General features: G+C 38.9%; 2 protein-coding genes across 5 annotated transcripts in view; one reads left to right on the top strand and one right to left on the bottom strand.

The window, feature by feature from the left end:
* TXNDC16 (thioredoxin domain containing 16) overlaps positions 1–15312 on the bottom strand; it is a 136381-nt gene extending 121069 nt beyond the window's left edge. For 2 of the 3 annotated variants that reach the window (XM_060619852.3, XM_060619849.3), the window contains exons 1-4: positions 15085–15312; positions 6433–6610; positions 5083–5388; positions 3772–3854 (exon numbers count right to left, since the gene is read on the bottom strand). In XM_060619852.3, coding sequence (XP_060475835.3) covers positions 3772–3854; positions 5083–5245 — 246 coding nt within the window. In that variant the 5' untranslated portion in view covers positions 5246–5388; positions 6433–6610; positions 15085–15312. The remainder of the gene's footprint in view (positions 1–3771; positions 3855–5082; positions 5389–6432; positions 6611–15084) is intronic. The other variant, XM_060619850.3, reaches the window with a different exon arrangement.
* A 335-nt stretch (positions 15313–15647) lies between these two features.
* Positions 15648–20295, top strand: part of GPR137C (G protein-coupled receptor 137C) — a 65834-nt gene continuing 61186 nt past the window's right edge. Inside the window, exon 1 of one of the 2 annotated variants that reach the window (XM_060619857.3) lies at positions 15648–16368. In XM_060619857.3, the coding sequence (XP_060475840.2) occupies positions 15955–16368 (414 nt within the window). In that variant the 5' untranslated portion in view covers positions 15648–15954. The remainder of the gene's footprint in view (positions 16369–20295) is intronic. The other variant, XM_060619856.3, reaches the window with a different exon arrangement.

The raw sequence follows: 20295 nt of genomic DNA on the forward strand, positions 1-20295 counted from the left end.
GAAGCTACATTTGTTTTCAAAAGCTACAAAAGGAGAACTGATACTCAGAAAAAAATACCAGGAATAGAGAAATTAGAATTAAAAGTTGGAATACTGCCATAACCAAAAAGAGTGAATTTTAGCATATGTAACTTTTTAAAGAATTCTTTAGGGGTACCTGGATGGCTCAATCAGTTGAGTGGCCAACTTCAGCTCAGGTCACGATCTCGTGGTATGTGAGTTTGAGCCCCACATTGGGCCCTCTGTTGTCAGCATAGAGTCCGCTTCAGATCCTCTGTCCTCCCCACCCCGCCCCTTCCCCTGCTTGCATTCTCTCTCTCAAAAATAAACACTAAAAAAAATTTTTTTAAGTCAGAGCATAGGGGATGGTTAACATTAGGACAATAGTTTTTTTTCCATTCAGCCGTTTAACACATATATGAACACCTACCATATGTTAGTCACTCTTCTAGTCACTGGGGGCACAATTAAGTTCCAAATAAAGATTTTTATCTTTAGAACTTACATTCTAAAAGTAGGGACAGACAATTTTAAAAACTAATTAATATGCAGCATTAAGTCCCACAAATTAAAAAAAACAGTAAAGGGATAGTATGTAACAGGACATTTTATACAGGTAATCAAGGAAGGCTTGGTGGGGGGAGGGGAGGTGACCTTTGCACAAAGAACTGAAGCAATGTAGTGATGCATACTATTATATAAGTATGTTGAAAAGAGGAGTTCTGACAGAAGAGAAAATACTTGCAAAGGCCTTGTAGAAATAATACATCAAGCAGGTTCAGGTAACAAAAAGATGACTTGTAGGTGTCAGGAACAAACTGAGCAGGTTGGAGAGGCAGAAAAAGAAATGAGAGGAACCCAGTGTCCATAAGAGTGAAGAGTTTCAAGTTTATCCTAACTGTAACAGGAAGCCTTTTGGAGGGGTAGCAATGTGACCTGACACATTTGACTTATGCATAGAGAAGAATTTAGTAGGACAAGAGTGAAAAGAGAAAGGCCAATTATTAGAAGGCTATGATAGTTTCCCAGATGAGAAGTCATGAAGGTCTTTGACAACAGGGGTCAAAGTGGAGGTGCAGGAAGTGCTAAGATTTGGGAAGTTTTGATAGTAGAACCTAAAGGTTTATTGATGGGTTGGTTATGACAAAAAGTCAAAGATAACTCAAAGGTTTTTTGTTTTAAAGTCTACTTTGATATAGTAAGATAACTATACCAGCCTCCTTTTGGTCATCACTTAATGATACATCTTTTTCCTTCCTTCAATACTTTGAAGATATCTGAAGACTGGCTTTATTTTAAGATGCATTTCTAAATAGCATACATTTGGGTTTGGTTATTGCACTCAGCTTGGCAATCTTTGTCTTAACTGGAACATTTAGTACATTTATATTTTAGTGTTTTCTTCATCTACCTCTGCCTCCTGAAATCTTAACTTTTCAAGACAATCTCAAAATGCTACTTTTTGTAAAGTCTTTCCAAATACCATACGTGACCTTCTGCCATGACCATCAGATATGAGCTTCCCTTCTTTAAACCTCAGTGGCATTTTATCTGTATCTCATATTACAACAATTATGTTCTGCTAGTTATTGAAGTGATTTGTGTTTTATCTCCCCTATTTAGGATCTAAACTCTCCAAAGAAATAAACTGGGTCTTTATCACATATCTATCTAAAAAACTAAATGAAGCAGCTCATTTCAATGTCATAAACATTTACCAAATATTTATTATGTGCAGAGAGTGAGCTAGGTACTTAATATTTGTCTGCCTTATTCACCAGTCTTGTTTCCACACAGCTTAGCATCCTCAACTGTAAAATCAAGACTTTACGTTTTTGTTAGTTCATTAAGGCAACACTCTAGGCATGAACTTTAATATTCTATTTTAGTTACCAGATATACAGTTACTAGTTACTAAATAAATAGTATGATTATCCCTTTTGAATGTCATACAAACTTAGTATTTCATCTCTAAACTTTAGTCTAGAATTTTATTAAAAGCTCCTCAAAGATGAGCACCATTATCATTCTAGAGTGTAATCAGCTGTTCAAAGTTAACCCAGTTATATACTGAATTAAGAAAAGACTTTTTTTTAAATGTTTAGCAGTGACATAGAAATATAGAATTGGTCTTTTCCCCTGGTTCCTCACACATTCCTAAAACCCTTGTTATTTCCTGAGTGACAGGAGGGCTAGGAGTATCCTTTGTTCTAACACTTGGTCTTTAACCCCAGTTCCTTATAGAAGAGCTTCTAAGACCCTTGGAAACTCCTAGAGTATCTTTTTGCATGCTAAAACACTGATCACTGGGGGGCCCTAGATAGCTTCAAGATGGGGGCTGCTCACTAAAAAGACAAAGGCATGATTAGAAGATTGAACTTTCTGCCCCATCTCCCATCCTCTGCGCTAGAGATGAAGCCAATCACCAGTGGCCAATGATTTACTCAATCGTGCCCACATAATGGAATCACCATAAAAACCCTAAATAACAGGGCTTGAAAGCTTCCAGGCTGGTGAACACATCTAAGTAATGAGAAGGTGAAACACCCCATACTACAAGAGGACAGAAGCTCCTGTGCTCAAGGCTTCCAGACCTTGCCATATGCATCTCTTACATTTGGCTGTTCCTGAGTTCTATCACACATAATAAACCAGTAATAGTACACAAAGTGTTTTCTTGAGTCCTGAGAGCCATTACAGCAAATTATTGAACAAGCAAGGAGGGGGTTTTGACAGCTCCCAGTTTATTGCCAAGTCAGACAGAAGTTGTAGGCAACCTAAGAATCTACTCCCTATGATTGGCATCTGAAGTAGAGGGCAATCTTATAGGACTAAGCCCTTAACCTGTGAGATCTGGGTTACATGGGTGGTCAGTATCATAAGTGACTGGTGTAGAAAACTCACACATTTGATGTCAGAAGTGTTCTGTGGATAGAGGGAAGAGTTTCCCTTTAATAGGCAAGGTTAGTTAACCTTTCTATGCTTCCTGCCCTGGGAACTCTAGCTGCAGGGACCAAGTGGGTCAGCAGCCATCTCTCAGAAGCAGAAGGCTAATGAACTAAGAAAGAATAAATGTACACAGAAAGTCAGGCAGACACTAATCTGACAGAATTTAATAATCACTGGGTTATTAATCATTCAATTTTCTGAGGTACAAATTCTAAGATTAAAGTAAATGAAAAGCTCATGTAGCTATCTAATCCATGATGCATGTGGAAATTTTCCATAATACTCCATGGCAAGTTTGAACATTTTTTGAGAAAAAAATTAAATACGTCATTTCAAGTTAGGCTGTTTTGACTTTGTCCTAAAAATAAAGGAAAAACTGCAACATAAGCAATTATAAAGACTTAGAAGAACAGAAAACAAAAAAATACTTCAATTACCTCAATTTTGATACTTCAGTTTGTGCTAATAGAAATTGAATAAATAGTTGAATGTGGAGATCTACTATATTTGTCAGGCAAAACAAAGCAAAAAAGCCTAAGTATAGCATTAAAAACTGAAACAGTTTATAAAACAAATTAAGTTCTAAGCTAACAAAAAATTCTGAACAGCTTTTTTCTTTATCTACATGTACTAATTTACACCATAATCTGGAAGTATCTTCTGTGCTTCTGTTTTTTCTTATGAAAAAAAAGTAGAAAAAAAATATTTTTCCAGTTTGGAAAAAGATCTGAAACGTAAGTATTTTTAGATACTCAGCATTAAGTCATATAATTATAAAATGTTTGTCACTAATAATTTAGTAACAAAAAAATATCTTTCTACCTTTGCAACTGAAATTCCAAAGTCCTGGAGAGGTTTAACAGCCTCATTCAGTTCTTCAAGAAATATGGAAGTTCTTGGCGAATCTAAAATAAGAAATGTTTTATGAATGTTTTATGGCTCGCTCCTTAGGAAAGATGAATTTTTAAAATTAAGGCCCAAAGCTGCAAACTGAAAAAGAAATGGATTGGTTTGCCCAACAAGTATATACAATACAACCAATAATCAAGTAAACATACCTGGTTATATAATTTTATACCCTTACTTCTTATTGCCTCATTCTTCTTATTTCTAATGTTTTTATGATGATTTTAATTTTGTAAGTGAATTTTAAAAATTTCTAAAATAAGAATAAATAAATGTTTAATTCAAAGCTAACATTCGGCATTATTTTTCCAAGTTTCCATATACACAACACACATGTATACATGCACAAAACTTTCAAAATGATTTTAAAATACCATTTTCAAATCACAATTATAAGAACCAACAGAAACATGGATTAATTTCACTTACTAATTCCAGGAATAGTATTTTTTAAGGCATAAAGACTTAAATGAGACCATTACATTTTTAGTTATGTTCAATACTTACATTAGTTAATCAGTGTAATTAATGGTATACTAAAGCAGAGTATTAAATAAAAGCATTGCTAATTCTTCACTTAAAGTTTTAAAATACTTTAAACATGTCCACTTGCTAAAAATATCAAGAAGTATACTTTCAGAAATGACTAGATGAGGGGCACCTGGGTGGCTCAGTTGGTTAGGCATCGGACTTCAGCTTAGGTCACGATCTTGCGGTTCATGGGTTTGAGCCCCACAACAGGCTCTGTGCTGATAGCTCAGAGCCTGGACCCTGCTTCAGATTCTGTGTCTCCCTCTCTCTCTGCTCTGCCCCTCCCCCACTCACATTCCGTCTCTCTCTCTCTCTCTCAAAAATAAATAAACGTTATAAAAAAATTTTTTTAAAGGACTGGATGAAATTCAGGTGTTACTCTACTAATAGCTAATTCTTATCTAGTATTTACTAAAGACTAAGTCACATGAATAAAGTCATTTAATCCTCACAACAAATTTATAAAGTATTATTTCCTCATTATGGATGACAACAAAAACACAGAGAGGCTAAGTGATTTAACCAAAATCACACAGAAGGTCAACTGGCACAATCATGATTTAAACTCAGGCATATATATTTTAGTAACAGCTTTATAGCACATAATACTAATCTTGACAGTATCCCAGCAATACTACTGATTAAATAGCAAGAGAAACATCACAAAAATCACGTCAGAATATAAAAAATACTTACCAGCTTGACAAAAATAAGCTAAGGAGGCTTTTCCCGGTTGCAATGTACTGAAGTATTTCTGAGGGCTCAGTTCTGATAGAGAGTCTACTGCTGACTTATAAAAAATGCACATCATGACAAAAGAGATGCCAACTCTATATATATTGAAACTGGAAGACATCATCAGCTGTAGTTGTACATGGGCAGGAGATTTTTGTCTGTTTTGTTCACTGCTGTGTTCTGTTGCCTAGGACAATACCTAGCAACGGTAGGTATTCAACAAAGTTTTGCTGAATAAATTTGTTAAACAAATGAATGAAGTAAAATCTGCAAGAAGAATAATGTAAGACATTACTTACGTATTTGATTTTGTTAATACTTTCCTATTTCCTTCCAGTAAACATTTGAGAGGGATATCTATAATGACATTGATTTGATAATACGATTGATTCTGGATACTTGCAAAAGATATCAAAGATATCCAGAAAATACAATATGAAATATTTTATGTTTAATAGATCTTTACTAGAGTATGTTAAGCTAATTGTCATTTTTAAGGGTTCTAAAACTAAGTCTCAAACCTTATCCAATCCTTGTTTTAAATTGGTCATTTTATCTTTCTCTACCCAAAGTAGATTTACAATGAATACTCAAATAGTTATTTCATACCATTACCATGGGAGTGAGGCATCCAAAACCTACATCTATTATGTTTACATTCTTTTTACTTTAAATTTCCTGGAAGATAGCTATTAAAACTATTTAAGGGGCACCTGGGTGGCTCAGTTGGTTGAGCGACCAACTTCGGCTCAGGTCACGATCCTGCAGTTCATGAGTTGGAACCCCACATGGGGCTAGCAGCTATCAGTACAGAGCCTGCTTCGAAACCTCTGTCTCCCTCTCTCTCTTCCCCTCCCCTGTTATGCATGCATGCATGTTCTCTCTCTCTCAAAAGTAAATAAAAATTTTAAAAAAAACTTGGAAACCAATTTGACAATAAATTTCATATTAAAAAAACTAATAATGTTCCTTCTAAATATAGTTTTCATTTTATTTGTTTATAATTTTTTAATGTTTATTTGAGAGAGAGAGAGAGAGAGAGAGACAGCATGCGCGCACAAGTGGGGGAGGGGCAGAGAGAAAAAGAGCAAGAGAGACACAGAATCTAAAGCAGGCTTTAGGCTTGAGCCATCAGTACAGAGCCCAACACGGGGCTTGAACTCACATGACCTGAGCTGAAGTCAGATGCTTAACTGACTGACCCACCCAGGTGCCCCATAAATACACTTTTTTAAGTATACGACTTAGACTTACTTATACAGCTTAGACATTTAAGTATCTTTTTCAACCCAAGTTTTAATTCAACTCTACCTTCTGAACTCAGACTTGTTTCAATACTCTCCTCTCTTCTTCCAAGCTGCACTTACTTCCATGCTGTCCTCTACATCTGTTGTCAATTCTTTGTCTCCCATTTTGCCACTTTCATATTTCTCTCCAACAATTTCTTCTTTCAGAAAGTTTTCCACTGATGATCTAAAGTATCTAAGTTCTAAAAGAAGACAGTTTAGGAAAATTAATATAATATAAAAATATCATACTTCCAGAAGGGAGAGACATACCCACAGGTATAGGTGAGATTTTTAACTTTTTTTAATTTCAAATAGAACCCCTACCTTTCAAACAAAAGATCACTATCTCAAAACAAGAGACAGAAAAAAATAGCAAAAAATTACTCACAATGAGAGGGGTAGACTTTCTGTAAGAAATAAAATAATAAAAGAATGAAAATTTAGGGAAAATTGTACTAGATACTTAATCTGCTCTTTCAATACGATCAGTAAGCATATAATACCTCTCCTTTAAAAGCAGGTATTCCTAAAAAAGGAGCTAATTACTAATTACTTCTTAACATTCTTTTCATTAGAGCTAATTTATATCAGTGAACAAATTTGTCATCAATATTTAATAATGAGCCAAGAGTTCAAAAATTCAAGTAGAATGAGTGAGGACTGTGAGTGAGAGGCATATAAAAAAGTAATTTTAATGATATAATTAGGGAGTATCCTTGGCATTAACATTGATTACACATTTTAGCCATTTTAAACCAGTGTATTTTAAAGCCACTTTATATTAATGAGGATGGTTTAAAATAGGTCATTCAATATTTTCTTTATTGGGGGGAAGGGAAATGCATGCATCCTGAGGCTAAGGGAATAACTATATAATGTATTTACTATATGAAATAACCAAAACCTAATTAAAAATGAACCTTTTAAGTAAAAGTACATTTGAACGAGTCAAGTATAAATATAATTTTTCCTGGACTTGTGGTTATAATTCAGTTATTTTAACACTAAATTGGACAGTAGGGTTAACACATTATTTTTTCCCCTAGAATGAATTTTGTAGCAGTAAAAGGTCTAACTGCACATTCAGTGCTAGAATACTTTCCCACATCTATTTCATTGGACAAATGAAATTATAGATGTTGAAGTACTACGCATTTGGTCAATTAGAGATGTTGGTGATTATTCTGACATACATATTTTCAGGGATAGGAATTCATTAGTAACTCTAACCTTTGCAATTTTTCCATCTTTGATAAATTTGATTATTTAAGTAATTACTTAAAGCAGAGAATATTGCAGAGATCAACCAGAAATATAGTTTATGTGGTCTTAATAAAATAAGCACTGAATAATGATTTAACCAAATCTATGACAACCACAGTTCAGAAGATGGGGAGACAGAAAGTAAGGGAACATACAATTAGTGTGGGAAAAGAAATAAAAGAGCTAAATCTTCACTTTCACAAGACCAAAAGCCAAGTTTATTGGAAATAGGAAGATGAATGCCAAAAGAAATAGGGAACAACTGAAATAATTCCCCCTAAGGAATAAGAAATTGGAGGCGGAAGACACCAAGGGGACTTTTGAAGTCTTATATAAAACCATCTGACTCTTTAAATACCTTTTCATTTATGATTGAAAAGTTAAAGTCATTGTATTTGTACTATATCAAAATAAAAAGCTCTGCACAGCAAAGGAGACAGCTATCAAAACTAAAAGACAATCTACTGAATGGGAGAAGATTTGCAAATAACATATCCAAGAAAGGGTTAGTATCCGAAATATATATAAAGAACTTACATAATTCAACACCAAAAAAAACCAAAAAAAAAAAACCAAAAAAAACCCAACAAAACAAAACAAAAACACAAAAACCCCAAGTAATCCAATTTAAAAACGAGCAGAAGACATGAACAGACATTTCTCCAAAGATGGTACACAGATGGCCAACAGACACATGAAAATACGCTCAACATCACTCATCATCAGGCCAATGCAAATCAAAACCACAATGAGATGTCACCTCGAACCTGTCAGAATGGCTAAAATCAAAGCTCAAAAAACAACAACTACGGGCAAGGATGTGGAGAAAAAGGAACGCTCATGTACTGTTGGTGGGAATGCAAACTGGTGCAGCTACTGTGGAAGACAGTATGGAAGTTCCTCAAAAAATTTAAAATAGAACTACCCTATGATCCAGTAATTGCACTATTGGGTATTTACCCAAAGAATATGAAAACACTAATATAAAAAGATATATGCACTTCTACGTTTACTGCAGCATTACTCGCAATAGTCAAATTATGGAAGAAGCCCAAGTGTCCATCCATAGGTAAATGAGTAAAGAAAATGTGGTATGCATATGTAAGTATGTACATACATACATATATATACATACATACACCCACATAATAGAATATTATTCAGCCAAAATAAACAATGAAATTTTGCTATTTGCAACAACATGGATGGATCTAGAGGGTATAATACTAAGCAAAGAAGTAGGAGAAAAACAAATACCATATGATTTCACTCACATGCAGAATTTGAGAAATAAAACAAAACAACAAAGAAAAAAAGAGAGACAAATCAAAAAACAGACTCTTAACTACAGGGAACAAAGAGTTACCAGAGGGGAGGGTGGCGGGGGATGAAACAGGTGAAAGGGATTAAGGATACACTTATTTGGATGAGCACTGAGTAACATATGGAATTGTTGAATTGCTACACTGTACACCTGAAATTAATACAATGCTGTATGTTAATTACACTGGAATAAAATAAAATAAGAATTAAAGTTGTTACTTGTATGTAATCAAATTTTCCATAGCTCTTACTCATATTAATCCAACCTATCCTTGTGGGGCCACAGAAGACTGTTCATTTCACATGCATGGAAAATAAAATGCATTTGCCCAGAGACATGTTCTCCACATAAAAATATCTTTAAATTAAAAAGAGAAATTTTGATGGGAAAGGGTGGGGAATGAGAAGACCAGCAAGAACAGAGTAAAAGCAAAGATACAAAAGGTACTCGGTGACTTTTTCCCTCCAGTAGGTAGAAAGTAGAATAGAAAACAATACTTAATGATTCAAAATCTAAATATCAATAAAGAGATGAATACCTTGAGAAATGTGACATTGGTACCTTGGTGTAGTAGTTCATTGGTATGGGGTAAATAGTTCCAGTTCTGTAGAAGTTGAGATTACACTTAGCTTCCTGCACCTCCCACCTGTAGTGAGTTAGCTGTGCCCACTGTGTGACTTAATCTGGCTAATAAATGTAAGCAAAAGCTCATGTTTCTTTCAGGCAACAATTTAATAGCCAGTGTGTGATAGGGCAGGATTTATTTTCTTCTGTCACAGTCATTAAAAATGCTCAATTTGTGGCTGTTCCTCAGCATGAGTCCCAGAATGAGCACAACAGAGAACCCTCACTGATTTGTAATTAGCATGTGACATAGGAGGTAATCAACCTTATTGCCTTAAACTACTGAGATTTGAGGGGTCATCACTACAGCATAATCTAGTTTATCTTCACTATTATACAAACTAGAATGAGGTGCTACCTTAACAAGAACCCCAAAACATTGGCTTAGAGGCCAAGAAGCAAGGACTGTTCAGGATCTAATCAAGGAAACTTTCATCAGAGACTGGAGCTTGGCAATCCACAGTAAGGAGTGACAAAACATTTGCTGAAACGGTCACTATAATAATTTGGAGGTGACACATACTTAATGAATTTATAATGAGCATGTACCCAGGCTTGTGTGGCTAATGAACCTCTTTATGGCCCTAAGAGAGGAGGCTGGTAGTCAGAAGATGAACACTGTGTGATAGTTGCTGTTGGTTATGTTTAATAAGATATTCAAAGAAAGGTAGTCAAAGAACCACTGCCATCCAAGAGACTAGCTGGTTAATACTTACACAGTCCTTTAGCCCCCACCCTTCTGTCAGAGAGCAAGCTGACAAGCTGCTCAGCCATGGAAAGGGGCCATACTATCCAAAGCCAACTTCAGATGTGGCCAAAGATAATAAAGACGGAAAGACCTCTTGCAGAGTAAAGCCAAGGACCATGGAGAACTATGCCCCAGGGCATATGCCAGAATATGAACTATTCGATACTGGTCTACAATAATGAGATAAACAAAGAAATTGAGAACAAATGTCAAAAAGTTTTTATAGTCCTTTTTACACAGTAGTTTTGTGTTTTATGAATCTAAAAAATTTTTAACAGGCTTGTCATGTGCTAGGTGTTTTCATTTTATTTTTCTTATAATTCATTTTTATTGTATTTAACAAAAATTCAAAGTAAATTGGAATTTTAAAAAACTGGTCATTCTTAGCAGATAGTTTGAGAAGCACTGACCTAGAGAAACCAGTGAACAGAACAAAAGCCCTAACAATATCTGCCCAGTGATATTTCAAAGTTGCTACAGTCTAAAGTCTGGTGTATGTCTTCCATTCTTCCCCTCTCCAAATTGGCACATGTATTATAGTTATTTGTCCCTACACTATCCTATGTATCCAAGGGGAGGTGGGAAACAGGTAACTTATAATGTCCTAAGACATTAACACTACTGGGCATTACTTAGAGATCCTGGACTGTTGAGCTTGGTACAGTGATTGAATGGGATTTGAGGGCTATATCCATTGGGAAGGGCCAAAGATGAATTACATGTAAGAAGGAGAATATCTGTTGACAAAAATGGTGGATTGTTCAAATGTTTCTAGTTCTCTACACATGTTAAAATTGTACTTCTCCACTTCCTTGAAATAGGAAGTGACTTGATTTGGCCAATGAAATGTACAGTGACATATGTAACTTCTGGGAGCTTTTAAGAGTCAATATAGGGGTGCCTGAGTAGCTCAGTTGGTAGAGCATCCAACTTTGGCTCAGGTCATGAACTTGTGGTTCATAAGTTCGAGCCCGGTGTCAGGCTATGTGCTGACAGCTCAGAGGCCTGGAGCCTGCTTAGGATTCTTTGTCTCCCTCTCTCTCTGCCCTTCGCTGCTCATGCTCTCTCTCTCCCTCCCTCAAAATAAATAAATAAATAAATAAATAAACATTAAAAAATTAAAAAAAAAAAAGAGTCAATATATACGGGTGGGGGGGGTGGGGGGGCGGTCTGGGTGGCTCAGTCAGTTAAGCATTCAACTTCTGCCAGGTCATGATCTCATGGTTTATGAGTTCGAGCCCCACGTCGGGCTCTGTGCTGACAGCTCAGAGCCTGGAGCCTGCTTCCCATTCCATGTCTCCCTCTCTCTCTCTGCCCCTCCCCCGCTCATGCTCTGTCTCTCTCTTTCTCTTAGGAAATAAACATTAAAAAAATTTTAAAGAAAGAGTCAATATATACGTTTCATGAATCACAACTCACTTTTCTTCTGCTGTAATGAATGATAACACTCAGAATGAGGCCTTCTCAGGCACCTGGGTGGCTCAGTCGATTAAGCATCCGACTTCGGCTCAGGTCATGATCTCATAGTTCATGGGTTCGGGCCCCACTTCGGGCTCTGTGCTGACAGCTCAGAGCCTGGAGCCTGCTTCAGATTCTCCGTCTCCCTCCCTCCCCCCCACCCCGCCCCAACCCAGCTTGTGCTCTCTCTCAAAAATGAATAAAAATTTTTTAAAAATGAAAAAAAAAAATGAGGCCTTCTCTGCTGAACCAAGTCTCAGAAAGAGGACAACATAAGGCAAAGCTCCCAGATAACCCAGAGAGAGCAGAAATTAAACACTTGCTTTAAACCACTGAAGTTTGGGGGTTGTTATTACAGTATAACCCAGCCTAGCCTTATCGGTTTTAATAATAGCTAAGGGGAGAGTGACTTGAACATAAATACATATACTAGATTTTTAAAGCAGAAAATGTGAAAGAATTCACAGGAAATTGAGGCGCGTGGGTGGCTCAGTTGGTTAAGCGACTGACTTTGGCTCAGGTCACGATCTCACAGTTTGTGAGTTGGAGCCCTGCATCGGGCTCTGCACTGACAGCTCAGAGCCTAGAGCCTGGAGCCTGCTTCAGATTCTGTGTCTCCCCCTCTCCTTACCCCTCCCCTGCTCACGCTCTGTGTCTGTCTCTCAATAATAAATAAATGTTAAAGAAAAAAAAAAATTCACAGGAAATTGACCCAATTTCACTATAGGGAAGATTCTAAAAGAGAAGAGGACTCTTTCAAATGCAATGGACTATAACCACAACAGGTGTCAATACTAAAAGAAGGCGGAAGTCATAGGCAAATATTTGCCAATAGTACACACATCTCCCAACTACATGCAGACTCCTACCCTTAGAGCCTGGAGGGTCCCCTCAATTCATCAGGATAATGTTCCTGTCAGCACTAATCAGAGGTGGTATGCAAGATGTAAGTTTTGCCTCATCCCTAAACTCTAAACACGTATGCCTGCACAAGTCATTTAAAGTTGGAAAAAATGTGTGACAATTAAGGTCAAATACAAAAGGGTGACAAACACTGTAAGCATGGAACAATGAGACTGTAGTACAAAAAGAGCTAAAGCTTGCAAATAAAATGCATCAAAATTTTGTTCAGCACCTGAATACTGAGAGAGCCCCCAGGGGGCAATGAGGAGGAAAAATTTCAACAGGAAAACTCCTCTTCTTGCAGGGAGGGCAGGAGGAAGGATCTGCCTTCATGTGTTCCACAGCTGGAGCAGCTGGTGAGTGACTCTTCCCACTTTGGGATTGGGTCCTATTTATAATAATACTGGAAAAAAAGTTCTGCTTTTAAATGTTTGAAGACCACTGTGCTAGAATAATGTACCCTTCTAGAACAATATTCAACCATTGTGCATTTGAACACTTTCATATTTTAGAATATCAAGCAGCAAGTTTTTCTAGAAGACTTTGGTTAGTTTCCCCTTTATAGACTCAAATTTCCCTTATGATTAACAATAAATGCTTACAAACTTCCTGTAAGAACGTTCTGGCAAAAATTAGCTTAACAATTTAATGCTGCTACTAGAGACAACCTGCTCACTGAACCAGCCTCAAATAAAATGTTGATTAGCTCTCAGCACAGTTTATCAGCTAAGACTCGGTGCAGGACAAAAAAAAGACTCAACATCTCTCCACTTCACAGCCCCTTCACGGCAGCTGGGGCAAAATCCTCTATCTGCCCCAACTGCATGCCCATCATGCACCCCTAAAAAAAGGAAGGAGAAAAGAGACAGCTATCTGGACTTGCTCTGGGATAAAAAAATTCACAAAACTATTTCATAGTAAAACCAGTATGGGTATTATCCTGATGTTGTTTACTATGACTCTGAGTAGAAAATATAAAAGAAACAGACTTTCATGGTGAAAGTCTGAAAGTGAAAGTCTATTCGTGAACTGAAACAGGTACCCCATCATTATGGAAGATACAAAAAAAAAAGGCATGTCAGGGAATAAGAGGTTCCCCTGATTGTGATGAGTGCCTAAAATCACCAAACTCTGAATTCATGCTTAATTTACGCACTTACGCACATAACTGCTTAACTCACTTTAACTCACTGCTGCCATAAGCACTCTGTCGCAATTTAAAAAGAACTGTGTAAGTGCTCTAACCACATTCTCGGAAGTATCTTGTAAATTCCAATAAACATGAGATCCTTCTCTAAAGTGTGGATGTTGGATTAGACCTATTAATTTCTTTCAACAAGTTGTACACTACTCTAGGCTGCAATGAACAGCCTGCTCAGCTGACTGCTCCGCTGCATCTGAGGGATCCACATAACTGTGCCAGGCCTAAACGTCTATCACAGTCTGTCCTATGAAGAATCCAAAACACACCAGTATCTGGAGCCTGGGTGAACCACTGTCCCAGAATCTGTAGTACAAAACGGACTTTAAAGTTCCCTGAAGATCACTTAGCTTGGAAAGAAGGTAGCAACACTCCTCTTGCACAAAACATTAGGACAAAGTATGGTGAGTTAGGGCAGGCAGAGTTGGTGGAACCAGTACATGTAGCAGTGTCTTTCACAGGGATACTGAATCTGTGATGTGCCCATTCTAAGGAAAATACATCATTTTGTGTCACTTTGCTCATTTTACTACCAAACACAAGAAAGAAAGAAAAAAAAAGTCAGCAATGTCATGTCAGTCCAATACAGGTTGGAAGTTCCCTCACTTATTTGCAGTAATAACACAGCATTTGTTTTGTACCTGTCTGAGGCCCAAGAGTAGCGCCACCGTCCACCGAAAACAGGATTGAGGTCTGAAGGAATACGTGTGGAATTTAAGGAGTACAAACCATTCTACTTCTTCCTAGACAGTACGTTCATCAACGACTTACAGTTCTCTTTCTGCCTTTTTTCTCTAAACTTATGCCCAGAGCATCTTTCCAAATTGTAACTTTCAAAGACCCACATTCCCCCTACTCACTTGTCGCTTGGACCTCCATCTCATCCTAATACCCCTCTTCCTTTAAGAGACATTTTCCGAGGAAATTTTTTGCTTCAAGCTTCATTTCACCCTTCTCATTCCATCCTTTCTCCCCACAAAGGGGTCATGTTTTTCTCGCCGCTTATGCAGGGGGAAAAAAGAAGAAAGCAAAGCGGCCCTCAGAAGGATCCGGGCGATCCCTTCTAAGCCAAACTCCAGAACTCGATGGTGCGGCCCATCCGTGCTGGCGGAAACCACAGCCCCTCGATTGAGGGACCAGCGCTGCCACTTACCTGCGGAGACCTGCGGGCCAGACCTACCCGGAAGGACCCGGACTGTTCCCGCAGCCAACAGTTGCCGCCACGTGAAGAAAAGGCAGAAGGCGGCGCCGTGCCCCTCTGGCGGGCAGCGGCTAACCGATGCGCCCACCTACTAAATAGAGCGCAGCACTCAAACCCTTCACACTTACTGCCACCACCGCACGGAGGGGTCGACCTGCAAAGCAAAAAAAAAAAAAAAAAAAAAAAAAAACAACCCCCCAAGGCTCCTCCCTCTCCTCGTGCTCCCTACGTGCGGCCTCTCCAACCAATGGGAAGCGCAAGGGGCGGAGCGAAAGCCGCCCCAGGTGACAGGCGACTACCAAGTCCTCCCGCCGGCGCGAGCTGGCCGTGTAGTTGCCGGGCCAATCGGCAGTGTGGGTGGGGAGTGGAGGGGAGGGAGAAGGCGAGGAAAGTGGGTATCCAATCAGATCTCAGAGCCTTCGAGCGACGGGTCCTGTGGCCCGTGGCCTTCCGAGTGAAGCGCGCAGGGGGCGTGCCCACCTGGGCCAATCGGCGCGAGCCCACGGTGCGGAGCGAGCGCCTCAAATGCTCGGGTTTCTCAGCTGATTGTCTCCAGCCGAGAGTTGTTTTTTGCAGCTACCGAGCGGAGCCGCAGCAGGAGGAGCCGAGACCCCCGGGGGGGGGGGGGCGGGCGGGGAGAGGAGGCGGGGTCCGGAAAACCGCGGCTGCTCTGCGCGGGGCTCCGGGTCCTGTCACGGCGCTTCCTGGGGTTGGAGGTTGGGGTGGGTGGGGGGTAAGGGGGAAATCCTTCTCCCCCTCGACGGCGGCTCCGAGTCCGGCCTCTTCCTTCCCGCGCTCTCTCGCCCGCTCCCCAGCCCCCTCATGAGGGTGCCTGTGCCGGGTCCGGCGGCCGGCCGCGAGCCCTCGACGCCCGGAGGCGGAGGCGCCGTCGCTGCCGCCTCAGGCGCCGCGGTGCCGGGCTCGGTGCAGTTGGCGCTGAGCATCCTGCACGCCCTGCTCTACGCCGCGCTCTTCGCCTTTGCCTACCTGCAGCTGTGGCGGCTGCTCCTCTATCGGGAGCGGCGGCTGAGTTACCAGAGCCTCTGCCTCTTCCTCTGTCTCCTGTGGGCAGCGCTCAGGACCACCCTCTTCTCCGCCGCCTTCTCGCTCAGCGGCTCCCTGCCCCTGCTCCGGCCGCCCGCTCACCTGCACTTCTTCCCCCACTGGCTGCTCTACTGCTTCCCCTCCTGTCTCCAGTTCTCCACGCTCTGTCTCCTCAACCTCTACCTGGCGGAGGTAAGGCGGGAGGACGGGCATGCGGGGCCGGGCGGGTGAGCGGGGCCGCTACGATCAACTCGGGCTGAGGGCCGGGGGGGAGGGGGGATCGGACAGTGAGAGGCGGACCCGAGAGCAGCTTGGGGAAACTGAGGCACGCCTGGAGTGTGCGCCAGCGTTCTCGCCCTAAACTTAAGAAGCGGATTGACTCGGTTTCTCAGAGGCTGGCGGGGTTGAGTGAGTGAGAGTGTGGGTTCCGACAACTTGAAACAGGACAACCCTTTGTTCGGTGTTTTGGCCCTCCGAGGTAAGGTGTTGGTGGCACCAACAAAGTGGCATCGCAAGAAGTAGCGGCCCCGGTAGCTCCGCCAAAGCTGGACTGTGTTGAGAGAGGTTGGATGCTGAGGTAGCAGCAGCTCTGCTGAAGCTGGACTGCTGCCAGCCATTACGTCACCAGGCAGAGCTGTTCCTCTGCTATTGTTGCTGCGTTTCTTTTATTAGAAGCTTATATTCCCTCCTGCATCTCCTTTCCTGTGGCTCGATAAGCCTCACACAAATTCCGTTCGATAAGTTCCCCAGCAGGGTTAATGATCGATAACCGATGCCGAGGGTCGGTATAAAGACCTCCGTAACGCTCTTAATGTTGGCCCCACTTGCTCCATGCTTTGGCTATATATCCTACCTCTTCTAGCCTAGTGGTTTATTTAGAGCTAATTAAGATAGAAAATACGAGCTTAACCTATGACTGTTGCGGAAACAAACCACTAAACTGTTTTTGCAATAACTTAATAGCTGGAACCTAATCACACCCCCTTTCTCTTTTATGGGGAATTGCTGGTTGGATTGCATTGTTCTGCAGCGCTTAGGTATTTGACCCATTTCAAACAGGTTTGAGAGTGTAAGGTTGTCAATCATGTGTGTCAGCTAGTGGAATTTAAGCCACAGAATTTTGAGAATTGCCCAAAAACTCTCCCTTCCCCTCCCCCACCAAAAAAAAAAAAAAAAAAAAAAGCTTGAGGAGGGGTGGAAACAAGGTGACATCATATGCTTAATACTGACTAATATAGAACAATATTGGTCTATGCAGCTAATCCTCTCAAAGGCTTTTGGAGGTGATGAGAATTAACATAGTTCTGTGCAAAAGTAAAAAAAAAAAAAAAAAAAAAAATTTGAGGCAGATTGTTTATATTCCCTGTGTAAACCAACTCTTTTCTCCCATAATAGATGGGGAAGTAGAATGCATAATTTTAAAATTACAGTCATAACTTCAGCTTTTTACCACACTGAAAACAACAGTTGGAAATAAGAAACAAAACTAATTTAACTTGAATTCCTTTCCTTCCCCACCCTTTGGAAGTCCAAGCAATATAATGACAAAACCGAAACAGTAAAAAGCAAAAGTAAAAAGCATGGGTAATCATAAATCACATAATCATGCCGTAGTCATGTCACTTATTTGATGATGTTCTCATCTTCTAGTTGTTGTTTAAGCTTCTGTTTTAACACTTCTGTCCTTTGTAGTTAAATCGATACATTGTGTTCTTCCTGACACCATTTCTGATAGAATACCAGAGACCTCTCATTTGTTTTACTCTAGCTTCAGATATAATTTACCTGAAAGAGATTAGCAATTCTTATGCCATGATCATCAGATAATTTGTTTTTCCCCTATACATTTGGACTTATAAAATCTTATTAATAATTCACTGTAAAAATATTAGGCATTTCATAAAGTAGCCAAATACTCATTTTTTTTTTTTTACCTTTTTTTTACCATTTTAGATATAAGATATGCTACAAAGGGCATAAATCTTAAGTGTACAGCTAGGTGAAATTTTATGTATGCCTACACTCGTGTTACCACCACCCAGACTAAGACAGACGGCATTGGTGCCCCAGAAGATTCCCTTGTGCCCTCTCCCAGTCATACCTCTCACCTCTAGGTAATCACAAAGTGGCTAAATACTATCACAATAGTAAAAGCATCTATAGTTAAGTTCAAAATTATGAAAGTATGCTTCTACAGCATAAACTGCATCATATCTAGATTGGGTTTTCATACTTTTAATTGCTGATGTTCCAAGCTAAATGAGGAAGAATTAAAAGTCTAAAAGTCTTGTTAAGGGAATCTTTTGTTTGTGTGATGTACTTTTCAAAAAGCAGTAAAACACAATAAACCAAGACACTGTAATTCAGAAGATAGATCAAAGCTTTTTCCTTTTGGAGTGTCTCCTAAAATTGTAGATTGTCTATGCTTCTCTTTTTATAATGAAATTAACAAATTTAAGACACATAACTGTACTTAAAACAACAAATTTTCAACTGAGAAAGATATCTTGACCAAAAACCATTTCCTTATTCATTAGAAAAAAATCCAGAGGAATCTGTATTTAAAAGAGAATTTGAATTTACATTATTAGAAGTACACTTTCAATTGATCCTTCTGAATTAATGAAGCTTTTTCAGTGAGTTCTTGGTATTGTAGAAGGATGGTAGGGAAAGCCTATGTAGTGGCAAATAACAAAACATAACTGACATTTGATTTTTTTTTTTTTAGCAAAAGATCCTATACCTGTTTGAATAGTTGTACTTCTTGATTACCAAATCACTCTCTTTGCTGTCATTAAATGCCAATTTCATCTTACTGTCAGCCTCTTTAAAGCACTTGTTGCATACGTTTCTCACTGATTAAAAACATTCTAACTTTAAGGACTTAGTTACAAAGAACCATGGAGCAATATAAAAATAAAGTTAGAAAAACAACCATTACTACTTTGAATGCATTTTGGTGGTTCGTCTAAAACTCATTCAGTTTTCAAAAAGTTAAAACTACCTAAATCACTCTTTCTTTTGTTGACTACACTTGAGTGGAATTGAGATAAGGACAAGTAGCCCTTTTGAAATAACTAGACTTTTCAACTTAACCTCCTGGAAGCAGATAGTTGGGGAAAAAAAAAAAACTGTACACTAATCTAAAAACACCTACTAAACTTTTTCTGGCATGATCAATAGAACAGGTACTTTACCAAAGAAAGGTTCACACTCCTGCACTTTTACCAGGGAAGACTTTAGTCTTTAAAATAGATTATCTGATAAAAAGATGCTACCTACCACTGGAACAAGTAAAAGCACTTAAGATGAGAGTTGATAGTATACTATCTTTGGAGTATTGTTATATACCCCAGAATCAATGAGTTCATCTTCAAGGCCCATGTTAACCTTTTTTTCTTGCAGTTTTGTAACATGATTGCCAGTTGCTTAATTGGGATAAAATATGGTGACCTAATCACAATGCCAAAACAACCAGGAAAATTAAATTTAGGAAAATTAAACTCCTACAATCATGGATGCTATCATTGTGCCTGACAATGAATACATTCTTCCAAATACGGATGATAGGTCAAATAGTGTGTAGTTAAACTTACATGTACTAGGGTGTCGTTATAATGTTTTGTGATTTCTCACAAAAGCATTCCACCACCAAAAATGGAAATTCTTTAAGGATAAGTTACTTTATTATATTTTTATCTCATGGCAGCTAGAACAATGGTGAATATATTATTGAATGACAATCTGGAAAAGGCCAAATCTAGAAAATATTTAGCCATCTAAAATTTGGACATTAACTTCATTTTGGTGAACATTTGAAGTAAATTATTTATGTACTTTCTAAGGTCTTTATGTTTTCTACTGAAAAGCTTGCCTATGGTATGAATGCCAAGATTCTTTTGGATTATTGTGACATAACTAGATAAAAGTTCATTTTGGTTACCACAGGTAAAATATTAGTAATGAAACCACTTTAATATATCTGAGTTTTGCTTAGCAATACTATTTTTATATCATGGTAAATGGCACATAGTAATTAGGACTTTGCTAATTTGGTTTCAACAAAATCTATTAAATAGAAAAGTCTGTAAAACAAGTCTCACATCATGAGTCAGTTAC

This window comes from Panthera onca, chromosome B3 (assembly GCF_046562875.1).
Source record: "Panthera onca isolate mPanOnc1 chromosome B3, mPanOnc1 haplotype 2, whole genome shotgun sequence".
Lineage (NCBI taxonomy): Eukaryota > Metazoa > Chordata > Mammalia > Carnivora > Felidae > Panthera > Panthera onca.